Genomic DNA, 16,393 nt, shown 5'->3' with positions numbered 1-16,393 from the left:
GATACATCTTTAAAAGAGAGGTTTTAACGGTTCTTTCTGGATCGTCAAAACTAATGTGTAAATAAAAATAATTTATGCATATAGTTAAATTTTCTTGAATAACATAAGATATATTTCTACAATATCATCAAAAGTGACTAAAAAAGCTTTAGGTTGCAAGTTCCAATTTTTAAATTATTCTTGCATTTTAAAACTTTTTTTGGTTATAGAATTCTTGGCTCAAACGTCTAAAGCTGAGATGGTTTTGACTATGCATGAATCTTCTTCCACGTGTTGATACTCGACAAACAAAACCAAGAGTGTGCTGTTATGAAAGTGAAGTGAATTCGAAATTTCGAAGTAATCTAGGCTCGAAATTTAGAGATGGAGGGTTAAATTTCCCAAGTTAAAAATGGATTGACATTTTCAAACGTCTTTGCGATCTTTAATATATTTTTATAATTTGTATATGAGAATGAGTTTGTATTGATATATATACGTTCCTAGACGTTTATATGAATTTTATCTTCTTTTCATGTTTGATTGGTTAAATAATAACAATTTCTCAATTATTTATATTATTCAGTATATTAGAAATAAATTTTAAAATTATTATAAACTCTAGGATCTTTCCTGAATTAACACGTGTTTGTCTTGACTACAGGTGTTAAAAATGTTGGACACAGTCAACATTTGGCGAGGGGATAGAATGCATGCACAATTAATATTTCCTGTATCCGTTTTGCTCGTCTTTACTAAAAGTAATACTTGTCACCTTTTTTTAAAATAAGCAAGAATTATTTTTTCTGCAAATCCACTCTTCTAATAAATCGAGGAGAGATTATAGTGATGAACGTAAAGAAAGTAGTAGTGAAAAGTTCTTAGTAGAGATCACTCTTCCTTACATGAAAAGAGGATGGTTAGAATATTTTTCATCAAAAAATATCATCGTATATACAAAATATTATATTAATTATATAAATAATTTTGTCTCAATTAATGTTACTATATTTTTTTGAGCTTTTCGAATAATTAAATTAGCTTTATCTAATATTTTAAATATATTCTCATCATATTTCATGAAAAGCATTTTTTCCATATAGCTTGAGATAACTAATTTAATTTTAAAATATTATTAACCTAACTCAGTTTAGCTTCAAAAAATATGTAATTATCGAATAAAAAATATCACATAATTAGGACGAAAAATAAAAAATTACTATCTACTCATATATTTTGAAACACCCTTAACAAAAAATTTCACTTCACCAACTAAATCTACATTAATCAAATCGGTGAATTACAAAGTACCAAATGATCACTAAAAAGAAATCGGAACCGCATGAAGTAGAACAACAGATGAAGCATGCCATAACTATATTAAGCACCAAATAGATATAGACTATCTAGTCTTTTTATTGATAAAACTACATTATTTATCATAAGATACTTATAACAAGGACACTATTACAGATACAGTGACAATATCATTTCTGCTTTATTATTTTTAACAATTTCTGGTGCAGAAACAACGTTGGCGGAAGCCACGACAGTTGCCACCTGTGAAGCCTTCAGTCTGGCAAACGGAACCGCAATTGGTATCGCTAAGACATTTCCCTTTGAAACGGTGGCTCTTTGACTCACAAAGCCTTGCCTCTACACTCCTCATTGGTGGTCCCATCTCTGTAAAATAAAATAATTTAATATCAGTAATAACATTAAATCTCCATTTAAATTTATATAACAAAAATAGTATATGTAGTGTAATTTTATAAGTGAAGTCTGAAAAGAGTAGAGCGTATGCAGGCCTTACTCCAATTAGGTAGACAGACTGTTATTGAAATAATATTAGGATCTGGAAAGTGTAGGAGGCCTTACTCGAACGAAGTAAGAGACTGTTTTTGAAATAGGAGGCCTTACTCCAACAAAGTAAGGAGACTTTTTCGAAATACCAGTGGGGTCCGGAAAGAATAGGGTGTATACAGACTTTACTCTAATGAAGTAAAAAGACTATTTTTGAAAGACTATTACTCAGAATGTCTCAAATGTAACAAATCAAAGCAGTTATGGAAAAGAAAACACGGCAGTGGAGAAAAGTAGTACAGAATTCTCACAGCTCCATTTAAATTCATACACCGTTAAAATATAAAATTATACTTTCACGTCATTTTTATCAATTATATAACAGATAATTTATCTTATTTTCTAGATGAATTTAAGATATATAATATAACATCAGTGACAAAAATTATAGCATCAGATTAGGTTTACCTGTTGTATCTGATATCTTATAGCACTAACGCATAAGACATTTTAAGGAGGCTTTGGGATGAATTGATATTGTAACGCATATAACTTAATATACTCTTTTAAAATTGCAGATACCTTTTGAATGATGACCTGATAGTATATAAAATACTTTTTACTGTAATTATATTTGTAGTTATTCTTTTGGGTAATCTAATGTTATAAAATTTCTTTTATATTACTATGTATAAAATTTAAACTCAATCGGCCATTATATTTAGTGCATCTTCATCTTGCAACAAAAATTAATGAGAAGATGTTTCAAACAATATAAATGATGTGTTTGAAAATCTATGTGCTCTGTTATATAAAGGTAGAAGACAAACCAGTGGCCAAAAGCAGCATTGTTACAAGGAAGAAAGTTGCAAAGAAACGCAGGGAGCTTCCCATCTTGAGAGAGAGAGAGAAAAAAAAAAAAACTAGAGAGAGAATGCAATTTGAGAGGTTGAGTACCGGTTGAGACTAGCAATAGCAAGGGGGTTTTATAGAAGGAAAATGTTTACCCGCACTCTATATTTATATTAAGTTAATGAATAAGTACATTGTATCTATTTGTACATAAAATTTACTCTCACTGTTGCAATTTATGTGAAACCTATTTGATTGAGCACAAAAAAAATTTTTTAAAAAAAAAAAAAAAAAAGAGAAGATTTTTAAATTTGTGGTGTTAAATGAGTCACTATTTTATTTGGGTATATATCACTGTATAAAAGTAAATTATTTTCAAATATTAAAAGGAGTCATTCTTTTTTACACGGACAGGGGTGTTCATGGGTGGGTTTGGGTCGGTTTTGGGATAAAACTAAAACCAAACCAATCTAATCGGTTTTTAAATTTATTAAAATCAAACCATACCAAATATAATGCATATCCATCGGTTTGGTTGTAGTTGGTTTGGTTCGGTTTGGGACGGTTTTTCGGTTTATAAGAAAACTAACGATATTTCTCTCTTTCATGTTATTTTCCCTACAATTAGGAGAGAATTTTCTATCCTTTTCCAACTTATATTTCGTTATTTCCCTTTTATTGTGGTAGCTATAGTTTTCTTGGAATATGGAGAAAATGTCTTAGAATTTTTAAGTTTAATTAAGTGAATAAAATTTATAAGAAATACAAAAAATAAATCTAGGTAAATCTCATAATTCTTTCTTTGAATTAATAAGTTTGAATTCATGGATTTCTTTTTAAAGATGGGCTTAGGTATAAAGTTCATTAGTCTATTAGAGATAAATAAAATTTTACTTAAAAAGTATACAAATTATTTAAAAGTATTTATAAAATTTAATATTATATATATATATATATATATATATATATATATATATATATATATAATTATAAAAATTATGTATAAAATTTGTCAGTTCGGTTCGGTTTTTTCTTCGGTTTGCTTTTAGTAAAACCAGAACCAAACCATATATTATCGGTTTTTAAAAATTTAAAACCAAACCAAACCCAATCCAAGTAAATATCGGTTTATTTAATCGGTTTAGTTCGGTTTTTAACCAACCCGTGAACACCTCTAGGAACGGATTAATAAAGAAATAGGTTCACATAAAATAAAACACAGCGACTAGTACTTAATTAATCATGATTAACTCACATACATTTTCACCTGATTAATTTACTTAATTAAAATAGATATATATGGTTTAATCTAAACATCGGGTATGATCTACCTTTTCTTTGGTTTTCGATCCGTTGACCATATTCGCATTGGAGTTCGACTATAACTAGGTTCACGCCGCGTAGGGATTATTTGAGAAAAGCGCTCCCTACCAAGAATTTTTCATACTCAAAGCTTGAACCCGGAACCTCTGATTAAGGGAGGAACAACCTTAGTAACTGCACCACATCCTGGTGATAGTATGATCTATCATTAAAAACGTTTTTTTTTTTTGGTCCGAAGTTATATATGCTGATTTACTATATATATTAGTGCAAAAAGAAGAGGTTTGCCTAAATAGATGTCATGAAATAATTTAACTTACACCCCTTGAATACTAGTGTAAATAATTCTTACGTTATATTCTGGGTAGATCTATTAAGTGGAGGGAGTGTCACACCACCCGCACACCTCGATCGAAACGTTGTGTATATATATGTTTATATATATAGGAAATCGTATAAATACACAAATTGGCACCCAAGTAAATAAATAGTTGCCTGGTGCCACTGGCAAAGGCCCTAATTTTCTCTGCACAGCGCACGGGATCGCCTAACATACTACATTTTCTACATTTAAAAATTACACGATATTTTCTCTCCATTTTTTCTTCTTTACCTTTCTGTTTTACTTCTTCTTTTGTTTCTTTTTCTTTTTCTTTTATTTGCTGACACTTTTTTTTTTTTTTTGAGCAACTATGACTTTTTAAATTTAATTAACTCTTGCTTCTGTTTTTATAGTTCATAGTTTTTACTAAGTTTTTGTTTTGAGTATTTAAATAAGCATCTACAATGATTCTAGCTCTAGTTTTCATTATCTGTTCTTGATTGAGTCAGACGATAGCTCCAATTTATATGACACTAGCTCCAATTTATATGACACTCTTTTTTCGTTAGTCAGTACCAAAAAGTATGACATCTTTCTATATTTGACAACAATTTAACTCTAAAATTCTCATATTACTCTTAATGAGATGATTTCTAGCCACATAAAAAATTCTTTGGGTTGTTTTAGATAACAAGATTCAAAAGTCTTTCGTTCTATCTTAAACTTCATGTCCAGTCGAACACCCTCATATAAATTGTGACGGACGGAGTAACTTATTTCGTTTAGTCGACTTGTCTATGTAAATCGAAAATACCAATAACCCGAGTTGAAGCTAAAAAAAAAAAAAAAAAAAAAAAAAAAAAATCAAGTCAAAGCACTGGTGTGGTAATCGGTTTTTCTACATATACTGAAAACATGAATAACCCGAATCAAAGCTCAAAATAAATTAATTTAAAGTCTAAAATAGTGTGGCACCCGGAACCTCAAAATCTTGGATCCGCCTCTGGTTATATTGGCGTATTTTAATCACATAATGTTTTTAATTATAAACGAAAATGTTTAAACTATACTTTTTTAAAATAAAAGATTCTGACCAGATTTTTTTAGTTAGCTAAATAAATGTAAGTAATCATGCTCAGCAGAAGTCTTCAAGTAACTTGTGATTTAACTCGACTCTATGATGATCAATTATATCGTTATAGTATCTTTTGGCCGGTATACATTTAATTCTTTCGACTAGCCGGTACAGATTTAGTTAGAAGATTATTATGGTTAGTAATTTCTTAATACTTGTTGTTATTAATTCTTAATTCACTATTCGTTAATTAGCCGTTTGTCTAATACCTATATTAACTTTTTTTTTTTTTTTTTTTGGAGAGCTAAACGTATTTTTCAAAACATGCTTCTATCTCTTCTGCTAGATTGTTTCTCCTCTGAATAATATTTTTGCTCCTAATTATGGAAGAGCTATTGTTTGAGCGCAATATTCTTAAGGATAATAATTTGATACGTCTCAAGTTAATTTCTGTTCTTCATAATTTTTCTACCACAAATAAATTCAATGGAATGTTGTAACAACCTGGACCTTAATTCCAAGTTTTAACGCTCAATTTCAGAATTTGAGACTATGAACGAGTTAATATAACCATTCGAAACTTGTTTGAGGAATTTGGGTTAGGACCCTTCGGGCTCGGTGGTTTTGGACAAAAAATCACATTTCAACTATTGTAGTTGCAGAGGGCTGATTGCATTTACGACTAAAAAGGGTCGCTTTTGCAACAGATCAAGATGGGGTGAAGGTCCGTTTTGGCAATGGGTGTGTTGCAATTGCAAAACCGCTTTTGCGACCAAAGTGTGCAATTACTATGGACCCCTATAGTCAGGGGCGGAGCTAGGTAGGCTCCAGGGGGTATCCGAACCCCCTCGGCAAAAAATTACATTGTATATACAAGATTAAAATTATTTTTTTTATGTATATATATATATAGTAGATGTTGAACCCCCTTGGTTTCTTAGTGTATTTACTTATTCATATTTTTGAACCCCCTAGGAGAAAATCCTGGCTCCACCACTGCCTATAGTGTATACATAAAAAAGGATAATTCGAGGTTTCGGCATTTTAACTACATATTTGGATGAGCTAAGTCACGGGTTGAGGAGAGTTTTGACTTGGGTTCGACATATATATCACCAACGGAACAATTTCACACCAATGAAGAAATAATTTTTATTTACACCTATCTTAGTAATTGTTCATGAATTTATGCTAGATATAACCCCTAAATTATGAATTTGAAGTAGAAATTTGGGGACTTTTGCCCTATAATTAAGATGGTGAAATTAGGGATTTTTTTATCATCGATTTGTTATCAAATTTGAAAATTAAGTAATAGATTTTCGACTCGTAGGATTATGGGTATTGCAGAAACGTAACCAATTTTGAATCTTGACCCAGAATTTGAATTTGACTTTTTGTTAGATTTTAACTTTAGCTTAGGCTCAAATTGCAATACGAGTATCTTTGAACTTGTTTAATCACATAGATTGAGCTCATATGATCAACTCAGGGTAAAGAAAAATGGTTCAAGAAGGCTAGAGTCACTCCGAACTAAGGTAAGTTAATTAAGGCCTTAACCTCAATGAGAAAAAAATTTCAAAACTGTCTTGATTTGGTTATACTATGTATGTGGGTGTAACATATGTGCGAGGTGACAAACGCAAATGCAGATAACAGGGGTACATATTGGGATATAATTTTATATCATGCCTAGTTTTCTGTCTTGTGACTTGTTTGCATGACTATTTGAGCACTCTTTCACGCTAGATCATGCTAGAGTAACATTATAAGCTATGCACATATATGTAGATGACTTAAATGTTGTCATGCACTGTTCATATGCATATTAGATTTACATAGATTTGGTTGAGCCACATGAGTTGTCTGTGCGAAATTATAACGCGTGAGTTGTCTGTCTGATGTGTGGATATGGATCCGTCCCTCTAGAGTCGTTGTACTTCCCTGGGAAACCAAATAGTATGCACACAAATGTGCTGGGAGCACCAGGTACGAAAAGGTAAGAGTCTTTATCATGTGTATTTGATTCTGACTCGTGTTACATGCATATCATATTATATGCTAAATTCATGCATACAAATTATGCTGTATCTGTACATCTTATGTCGTGCCGATCATGCCTTATCAGTCAAGATCATATGATAACTGTACATGTTAGTTAAGTAAGTATTTCGAGCAAATCCTCGCCACTTTAGGGACGCCAAGTGATACTCATTGGGTACACATGATTTATTGTACTCATGCTGCACATTTTGTGCGGGTATTGATCCCTGTACTAGTGGAGTGTGTGAACAACCTTGGAAGTTGATTTGAAAATTGTCGTGGTGAATTGTTGCTTCATAACGTCTTGGAGTTTCCTTCTCGTTTTATTACTTTGCTACTCTTTTTTATTTTTTGAATGGTAATTTATTTGAGACCATTTGTATTTACTCTTTTAGCCGCTTATCATTCGTATCGTCATTTTTTTGGGAGTCGGGGGTGGCCGGGGGAAGGGGGGATGTTGTGGGTTATGATATCTCCGCATCGTTGACTCTACAACTTCTCTTTTGGTTTAATATCTACTTTTAAGGTTCTTTATTGTCCTTTCATAATTAAAATGCACTTTTCATATTAATGGATTCACCTAACGGATTGAGTTATGTTCCATCACAATTTAGATAAATTGGATCGTGACAAATTAAAATATGAATCTAAATTTATCAAATGAAAACAGAAGTGCATGAAATAGAACAATAGATGAACCAGGCAAGGACTAATTTAAGCACCAATATTTATGATGCTAGCTAGTCTTTTTATTGAACAACACTATTTCTCATGGATACTTTAAAAAGAAACAATTACAGAGACAATGAAAAGATCATTTCTCCTCTTTTTTTTTTTAATAGTCTCTGGTGCAGATACAGGTGGGGCGAAGGCCAAGGCAGTGTCCGCCGGTGGAGAATTCGTAGTCGATCTTGCAGACGGAGGCGCACTTGCTGTCGCTAAGACATGGCCCCTTGAAATAGCGGCTCTGAAACTGGCAGGTCTTTGCCGCCTCTGCACTGCTCATTGGTCCCATTTCTATCAAAATGAAAACATCAAAAAAACAAGAACTATATATACTACCAATAATAAAATTAAATAATTTTTATTTTTCAGATGAATTCGAGTTATATGTATAGTAAAGTGTAAGAAATTTTTTAAACCATAGGTCGGTTTTACCTGCCGTATCTGGTAAGCTATCTTATACAAATCTAACAATTTAAGGAGGAATATTCTTTGGATGATATGATAGTGAATAACATTTCTTATACTGACGGTATATATAAATTATGCTTTTTTGAGCCGAGAGTTTATCGAAAAATATCTCTCTACCTCCCAAGGTAAGGATAAGATCCGCGTACACACTACTCTTTCCAGACCCTATTTGTGAGATTACAGTGGGGATGTTGTTGTTGACGGTATATATAAATTAAAAACTCTTTAAATTATAAATCTCACATTTTAGGGAATCTTTGGATGACTTGATAGTATAGTTATTTTTTAGATATCTAATATTGTAAAAAATATTTTACTGTTATCAGCACATAATAGTTAAAATCAATCGGCTATTATATTTTCAGCATCTTTTTCTTGCAACGAAATTAAAGAGAAAATAATTTCAACAATAATGGGGCTATTAGAAAGGAGTAATAACATTTTATGAAGGAAGAAGACAAACCAATGGCCAAAAGCAGCATTGCTACAAGGAAGAGAGTTGCAAACAAACGCATGGAGTGTCCCATCTACACACCAAGAGAGAACTAGAGAGATGAACGTGATTTGAGAAGTTGAATACTGGTTGAGACTAGGAGTGGAAGGGGGCTTTTATAGATGCTTATTATTTACTTCTTTGGTCCCAAATTAAAGAAAAAAATATGTAAATTCTGAATGTTAATCCGATTTAGTTAGCTCATAAAAAGAAGTAATCATGCCCCACAAAGGTCCTTACGTGTCTTATTGTGATTGAACTCTACTCTATGATAGTCAATCATGCCATTAAAGTATTTAACTCTATTCTGAGATGGTCAACTAAGCCATAAATGTATTTAACTCGACTTTGAGATGGTCAATTAAGCCATCAATTCAACTCTTAACATAACCGCGCCTTTAAATATGATTACATACTCTTTAACTGTTTTAGCATTATATTTCCTCCGTTCCATATTACTTATAGACTTTTTCCTTTACACACTTCTTAAAAAATTATAAATAAAAGGTACTTCCTCCGGCCCTCCGGATCAAAAATAGTCCACTTAGCCATTTACACACCCCTTAAAAAAATACTAACTCCTAGATAAAAATAGATAATTTGACTAAACTACCCCTAATTAAATAGACATTGAGATTTGATCATATAACACTTAATATGGGCAAATATGAAAAAACAAGGTTAATTCTTTCTTGATTTGTTGAGTGGACTCTTTTTTTTATCTAAGAAAAAAAGGCTAAGTGGACTCTTTTTTTTATCCGGAAGGAGTATATTTTTACTATCTACCCTTGTTTCTCTCCAATAAATTGACTCTAATCAATATTTATTATTTTTAAGAAAACTTAATATTAAATGTAAGATGGGAAAGATTTAATTAATTCTATCTTGATTTGTAAATTGACAAGTAATTTGGGACATATATTTTTAGTACTGTGAACAAGTAATATGGTACGGAGGGAGGAGCATATTACTACTATAGTCAAACCTCTCTATAACAACATCGTTGAGTCCGAAGTTTTTTTGTTGCTATAGCGAATGGTTGTTATGCACCTGTAACAACATTGACATTTAAATAATATTGTACCGTTAGGCAAAAAGATGCATACTATCTAATATTTCATTTTTAATTGTCAAATCATAAGTTTAATCACACTTTGTATGAAGACGGAAAATCTTTTAATGATGGAAATTTGTATTCATATAATATTCTTTGCCATAAATATTGCATTTAAAATATCAAAATATTTGGTCAAAATCTCTAGACATGTTATTGGTAATTTTGAAGATTCTATTTTCTAGAAAGATGATTAATAATTTTATTATCAAAAAAGAAGATAGAGGTTATAGAGAGATAATTTCACAAAGAGCGTACTGTTTTAAAAATGGCTATTGTTGTTGTAGGTAAAAAACTATTATAGAGAGGTAAACTATAACATAAAAAATCAGTTTCGAGAAATACCTAGCTGTTATAGAGAGGTGTTGTTATACAAGGATGCTGTTATAGAGAGGTCTGACTGTATATATAAGCACGAATGAAGAATTTTTGTAGTTCTCATAGGGCCATTTTTGTCAATTTAGTAGAGATATTTTTTTTTAAAGAAGTGACGTGTATTGTTGACTTGTTATCCCTCTTTTATGTTGCCCCTAATTTAGTTCAATATCACTTTAGTTGCCATCACATAATTTTGTAATTAAGAAAAAGCACTTTTGAGATGTTGCATCATATATAAGCATGAATGAGGAACTTTTGTGGTCCTCACAAGGTCATTTTTGTCAATTTACTAGAGCTAATTTTTTCTTAAGAAGTATCGTGCATAGTTGGCTTGTTGTCCTTCTTTTATGTTGCCCTTAATTTAGTTCAATATTACTTTAGTTGCCATCACTTAATTTTGTAATTAAGAGAAAGCACTTTTGAGATGTTTTATACGATCATAATTAGATTAAGTTTTTGGAGGTTAAAAGTGCTTATTTTTTCTTTTAAAAATGAAATATTTGATCAAATTTTTAGAAGAAAATAAGTGTTTATAGGAAGTAGCAGAGACTATAGGAAGTAGCAGAGACTATTTTTGGAAAGCTAAAAATATAACTTTTTTCTTAAAAATACCTTTGTAGATCCCTGTACTAGTAGAGTGTGTAGGCTGCTGATTTGGAGACTCTCGAGGTAAGGTCTTATTTCATAGCGCCTTGGAGTTTCCTTTCTTTTTATTGCTTTGCTACTACTTTTATATTCCAAACAATAATTTATTTTGACAAAAAAATTATTTATTTTTTTAGTTGCTCATGACTCGGATCGTCATTTCTTGGGATTGTTTACGATATTCTAGCATAGTTGACTTCATTATAACTTCTCTTTTGGTTTAATATCTACTCTTTATGCTTATTATTGTGTTTTTATAATTAAAAATATATAGACTTGCATATTAATGAATTCGCCTAACAGATGGGAATTAGGTTTCATCACAGTTTTTGAAAAATTTAATCATACCAAATGTAAAATTAAATAAACCAAGCCAATAAATTTCAAGTACCAAACATTTGGAAAAAAAAAAATGCATGTAGAACAATAAATGAAGCAGACAAGGACTAAAGCACAGAACGTACCAAGACTATCTATGTCTTTTTATTGATAAACAACTTTAGTTATCATGGATGTTTTAACAAGGAAACAATCACAAAGACAATGAAAATATCATTTCTCACAGACACGTAGAAATATTCTTCTTTAATTTTTTTTAACAGTTTCTGGTGCAGAAACAACGGCGGCGAAGGCCATGGCAGTCGCCGCCAATGAAGCCTTCAGTCTTGCAGATGGAGGCGCAGTTGGTATCACTAAGACATGTCCCCTTGAAATGGTGGCTCTGTGACTCGCAGGTCCTTGCCTCTGCACTGCTCATTGGTCCCATATCTGTCAATTGGGCAAATATCAGAAATCAAGAATTACATATACAACCAATAATACACACTGATTAATTGATTAATTTATTTTATTTTCAAACCTTAATACAGTTAGAGATTTTTGCCACAGGCATTTAGTGGGAAATTTGTGCTATAGAATATGATTTTTCCATCTCATTCCTACTGAGCCAACTCACTGAAAAAACGCATGATGAGAAACAAGTTTTCACTGAAACGCTGGAAACTTTCTAATTTATACGTGCGAAAACACTATTATTTAGATTTTTTCCACCAACACTCATTTATTTTTAGTAGGAAAATCCAGTAGGAAAATAATAAAAAAAATTTTTTTTTTATAGTGCATCATATATATCGTCAGTGTAAGAAGTTCTAATACCCAGTCAATTTTACCTGCTGTAGTATCAAGTAAGCTATCTTGTAAATCCAACATCTTAAGGAGGGATATTCTTTGGATGATCTGATAGTGACTAATGGTGGACATAAATTACAAGCTCTTTGAATTAAACCTCATATTTTGAGGTAGCTTAATTACTTGTATATATCTTTTGAATAACCTGATATTATAACATTTTTTTAGATATTTAATATTGTATTTTTTTACATTATCAGCAGATAAAAATTAAACTCAATTCGCTGTTATATTTAGTGCATCTTCGTCTTGCCACAAAATCGAAGAGAAGATGTTTCAACAATAATATAACAGAGCGGTTAGAAAGCTATATAGTAATAAATTAATAAAGGAAGAAGACGAACCAGTGGCCAAAACCAGCATTGCTACAAGGAAGAAAGTTGCAAACAAACTCATGGAATGTCCCATCTTCAGAGAGAGAAAGAGGGAACTAGAGATAGAGAGAGAAAGGGAATGCAATTTGGGAATTAATTGAGTACTGGTTGAGACTAGCAGTGGCAAGGGGACTTTTATAGATGCTGATTTACTATACTAGTGTAAAAAGAAGAGTTCTCCACCTAAGTAGATGTCACAAAATGATCTAAGTTTATAGGAAAAAGTTATTTGTGACTTATACAATTAATCTCAAGTGGGTATGTGAGGCTTCTTTTCATCTCATAAGTTGGTGAAATTACATTCTACACTTTTGAGATGACAAACTTTAGTTAGCATATTTTTTTTGGCATAATACATAGATAGACACTTAAGCTTGACCTCTACTGTCAGTTGAACGCTCCAACTTACAAAATGATTATCTTGACACCTCAACTTGTCTCCACTGTGTCAGTTGAACACTCCAACTTTACAAAATGATCATCTAGACATCTCCAAATTTATATGTCCACGAGACACAGTGAGTACGAGTTTAGGTGTCTACGTACATTCGGGGCTATATAGCACAAAATGATCAATTGAACCCCAAACTTTCGACACGGAGATAAATCCAAAAATTTATCAAAATTGTATAATAGAGACATGAACCTCCATAACTTTTAAATAAAATGATTTATATGCGAATGTTAAAAGGTGTAAAGTTTAAATGTATCATTCTCTCAAAGTTTGAGTTTTCGATTGCTTGCGCTTGAGATTAACTTAAGGTGTCTATCTATGTATTATGCCTATTTTTCTTAGAAAAAACACTTCTAGAGGTCACAATCTCAACATACCTCAAGTTCTCGCTAACTAAATACTCCAAAACTATTTTACCACATTCAACGGACCGGGTCGACTCGTAAGCAATTATATTTTCTAATTACTCATAATCTAAGGACACTAAATGTATGTTAATTTTCTCAATCAAATTCCAAATGTAATGAGCATGTAATGTTGGAAGGTGATATGTTTTTACAGAGTGAGAATAAGGAAAGGGGACTCCTCTGCCACACTCTATTACACATGTTATGCCTACCAAAAATGAAGAATAATTGAGTGTAGTTCTATCCCTTATAAAGTTGTAAAAATTTGTTATTAAGTTAAAGTCCATGTAAAAGCTTTGCGTTGTCTTGCCCAATTCTGAGGTTAGGCATGTATTATTGTCCAGCCATGAACGGCCCCTCTTAACATCTTTGACATGTCTTCTTTCTTGAAAATATAAGTTTGAAAGTATCTGGTAATTTAATTGGCCATCTTACAACACTGGCGCAGTTAAATAATTTATGCTAACAGTACAATAAAATCTGAAATTTTCCCCCCTCTAAATTGCTCTCCACATTTGTTTTCAAAATTAAATTGTAGAGTCGTATGATTTGTTCCGTTTGTTGAGTTCATCGAAGTTTTGTTATTTGAATTGCCGCTATTGCAGAATAGTTTATTCGGTTCTATCCTCAAAGGAATTAACCCTAAACCTTGTGCAACAGTAAGAGAATTAAATTCCTTAAGGACAATGTATACGGGCAAAACCAAGGGCAATGGTATCCTCGGTTTCCCGACAAGAAACTCAAGATCGTGATGGTCGTTGCTGGATCGGACGAATCCCAATCGAGGTCAAGGTCAAGCGTTGGATCGAAGCAAGATCGAGCATATCTGATCCCGAGTCACTGTGTTCGGTTGCGACTGAATATCGAGATAGGACGAGAAGGCGGCTAACAATGATAAATGAGGGACCGAAATATCCGCCATCAGTCGGATATGGCGGTGCCGATCTCGCTTGCCAATAACTGAAGAATTTGTACCTTATTTAGACTTGTTCTAGGATTAGGACTCTTCTACTATATAAAGAGGAGGACCCCTTTCACTTTAGGCTAGTTCTTCACACGCACAAACACACAAAAGCAATACAATTTGATTCTAAGAATTAGGACTCTTCTACTATATAAAGAGGAGGACCCCTTTCACTTTAGGCTAGTTCTTCACATGCACAAACACGCTAAAGCAATACAATTTGATTCTAAGTGTTTATTCATCTTTCTAAGTGTTTTATCATTGTTTATTACTTAACCACTGTAGCACGAGCCCGGTTCCTAGGGCCCGAGCCAACCGATCGGTCGCTTCCCAGGACCAGTCGCTACATTACCGTGGTTTGATTGTTTTTACTCGCACTTGCATTATTATTTATTACTTTGTTGTCATTCGTATTGAATCAAATCACATATCCTTTGCACCGCGTACAAATTTAATTGTTATCCATTTTAAGGGTAAACAGTTTGGCGCCCACCGTGGGGTCTAGGATAATAGTGGTGGTTTAATACGAGTTTTGATAACACACGATATTTTACACTTGTTCTTTGGAGTTTGATTTCAGGTCTATCCAATATGTCAGACTCTCACTCTGTTAATTTTTATGCTGAATCGAGCCACCACGAGTGAAATGACAACGGGGTACCTAATGACGACGTGCCCCCAGTTGATCCAAACGAAGCAGATCCTCACTCTCAGAAGGCTGTGAACACCGACTAGTCGTCGGTGCGTAACGCGCATGCAGATGGAGGCAACGGAGCCACATTGCAACGCCATCAATATGCTGCTAAAACTAAGAAGACCGGTCAAGAACCGGGGACTGGGGACTGCCCATGTGGGATCTATAGCACTCGAGCCCTAGTACTTCGGACTCCAGTACTAGGGGACTATCATACCCGGGGCAAATCGATACCTTTTCAAAGCCAAGGCTTAAACAATAGGATTTTTTGTAAGGGTCAAACGATCGATTGAATCGTGCCCGGTTAGTTTATTTTTGCCACGGCTACTATTGTAATCTTGTCTCCGGTTCAATCAATAAACTTGGAAATTTCTCGAAGTATCATTTTAGCCGTTACTATTCCTTTTGCATTAATATTACATTTTATCGGACCCTCAAATATCCGAAATGTGCAAACTAAAGGCTAAAAGCCTAAGTTGTTAAAAGACTACGGTCTAAAATATAAAGGACTACGGTCTAAATTGTTAAAGACTACGGTCTAAAAACCCAAAAACTACAACTCAACTTGTTTGTAGACTAAGGTCAAAATGAGATCCGAAGTCATTGGAATTTCGACCCGATCACACAACGCAACTCGGAGACGTCCAAGTTCGCAAACAAAAAAATAAGGCCTTTGCATATTACATTTTCATTAACTTGTTAACGGTTAACAATTAGCCTCGATATCGTCTCTGAAATTCGGTACTAAGGTAATATCATATGTCGGTGAAACTCGAGACCGAGTCACCACTACTTCAAATTTTATTTTTGCTAAGGCAATAATGCATACTAAGGCAATAGTGCATATCAGACAAGTTCAAAACCAAGCCAATGATTATTCTAATCCTTAAACACAAAGGATAAAGGAATATTATGCAATGAAAAACGGTGAATAAAACCAAGCAAAAGCTTTTATATATATGTCAAATATTCACAAAGGCCCTGAAAACGGCCTTGGGTTCCAAAACATAAAAAATTACATAGAAAATTGCAAAAGGCAAAAAGAAATCTAAGGCTCCTGAGCCTAATCTTCACCCGAGCTCTCGGCATCA

The 16,393-nt window shown here is 32.8% G+C and overlaps 2 protein-coding genes across 2 annotated transcripts; both read right to left on the bottom strand.

Annotated features, from left to right (window-relative positions):
* Nucleotides 1–1,324: 1,324 nt before the first annotated feature.
* Nucleotides 1,325–2,767, bottom strand: LOC132043188 (defensin-like protein). Its single transcript, XM_059433673.1, has 2 exons — nucleotides 2,613–2,767; nucleotides 1,325–1,662 (listed from the first exon to the last, which is right to left on the bottom strand). Exons 1-2 carry the CDS (start codon nucleotides 2,674–2,676, stop codon nucleotides 1,487–1,489), a joined length of 240 nt encoding a protein of 79 aa, XP_059289656.1. The 5' UTR covers nucleotides 2,677–2,767; the 3' UTR covers nucleotides 1,325–1,486.
* Nucleotides 2,768–11,668: 8,901 nt separating this feature from the next.
* Nucleotides 11,669–12,924, bottom strand: LOC132043194 (defensin-like protein). Its single transcript, XM_059433677.1, has 2 exons — nucleotides 12,754–12,924; nucleotides 11,669–11,989 (listed from the first exon to the last, which is right to left on the bottom strand). The coding sequence occupies exons 1-2, from the start codon at nucleotides 12,815–12,817 to the stop codon at nucleotides 11,817–11,819; spliced, it is 237 nt and encodes a 78-aa protein (XP_059289660.1). The 5' UTR covers nucleotides 12,818–12,924; the 3' UTR covers nucleotides 11,669–11,816.
* Between the last annotated feature and the right edge of the window lie 3,469 nt (nucleotides 12,925–16,393).

This window comes from Lycium ferocissimum, unplaced genomic scaffold (genome assembly GCF_029784015.1).
Source record: "Lycium ferocissimum isolate CSIRO_LF1 unplaced genomic scaffold, AGI_CSIRO_Lferr_CH_V1 ctg2187, whole genome shotgun sequence".
Lineage (NCBI taxonomy): Eukaryota > Viridiplantae > Streptophyta > Magnoliopsida > Solanales > Solanaceae > Lycium > Lycium ferocissimum.
The sequence above is the reverse complement of the archived record's forward strand: the minus strand, read 5'-3'. Positions and strand labels throughout refer to the sequence as shown.

What these genes read in the sequence shown, in the direction of transcription:
- LOC132043194 (XM_059433677.1), bottom strand. Translation starts at nt 12,817, where the DNA reads ATGGGACATTCCATGAGTTTGTTTGCAACTTTCTTCCTTGTAGCAATG. An exon ending in AATGCTGGTTTTGGCCACTG is followed by an intron (nt 11,990 to 12,753) that starts GTTCGTCTTCTT and finishes CCCAATTGACAG; the next exon opens with ATATGGGACCAATGAGCAGT.
- LOC132043188 (XM_059433673.1), bottom strand. Translation starts at nt 2,676, where the DNA reads ATGGGAAGCTCCCTGCGTTTCTTTGCAACTTTCTTCCTTGTAACAATG. An exon ending in AATGCTGCTTTTGGCCACTG is followed by an intron (nt 1,663 to 2,612) that starts GTTTGTCTTCTA and finishes TTTATTTTACAG; the next exon opens with AGATGGGACCACCAATGAGG.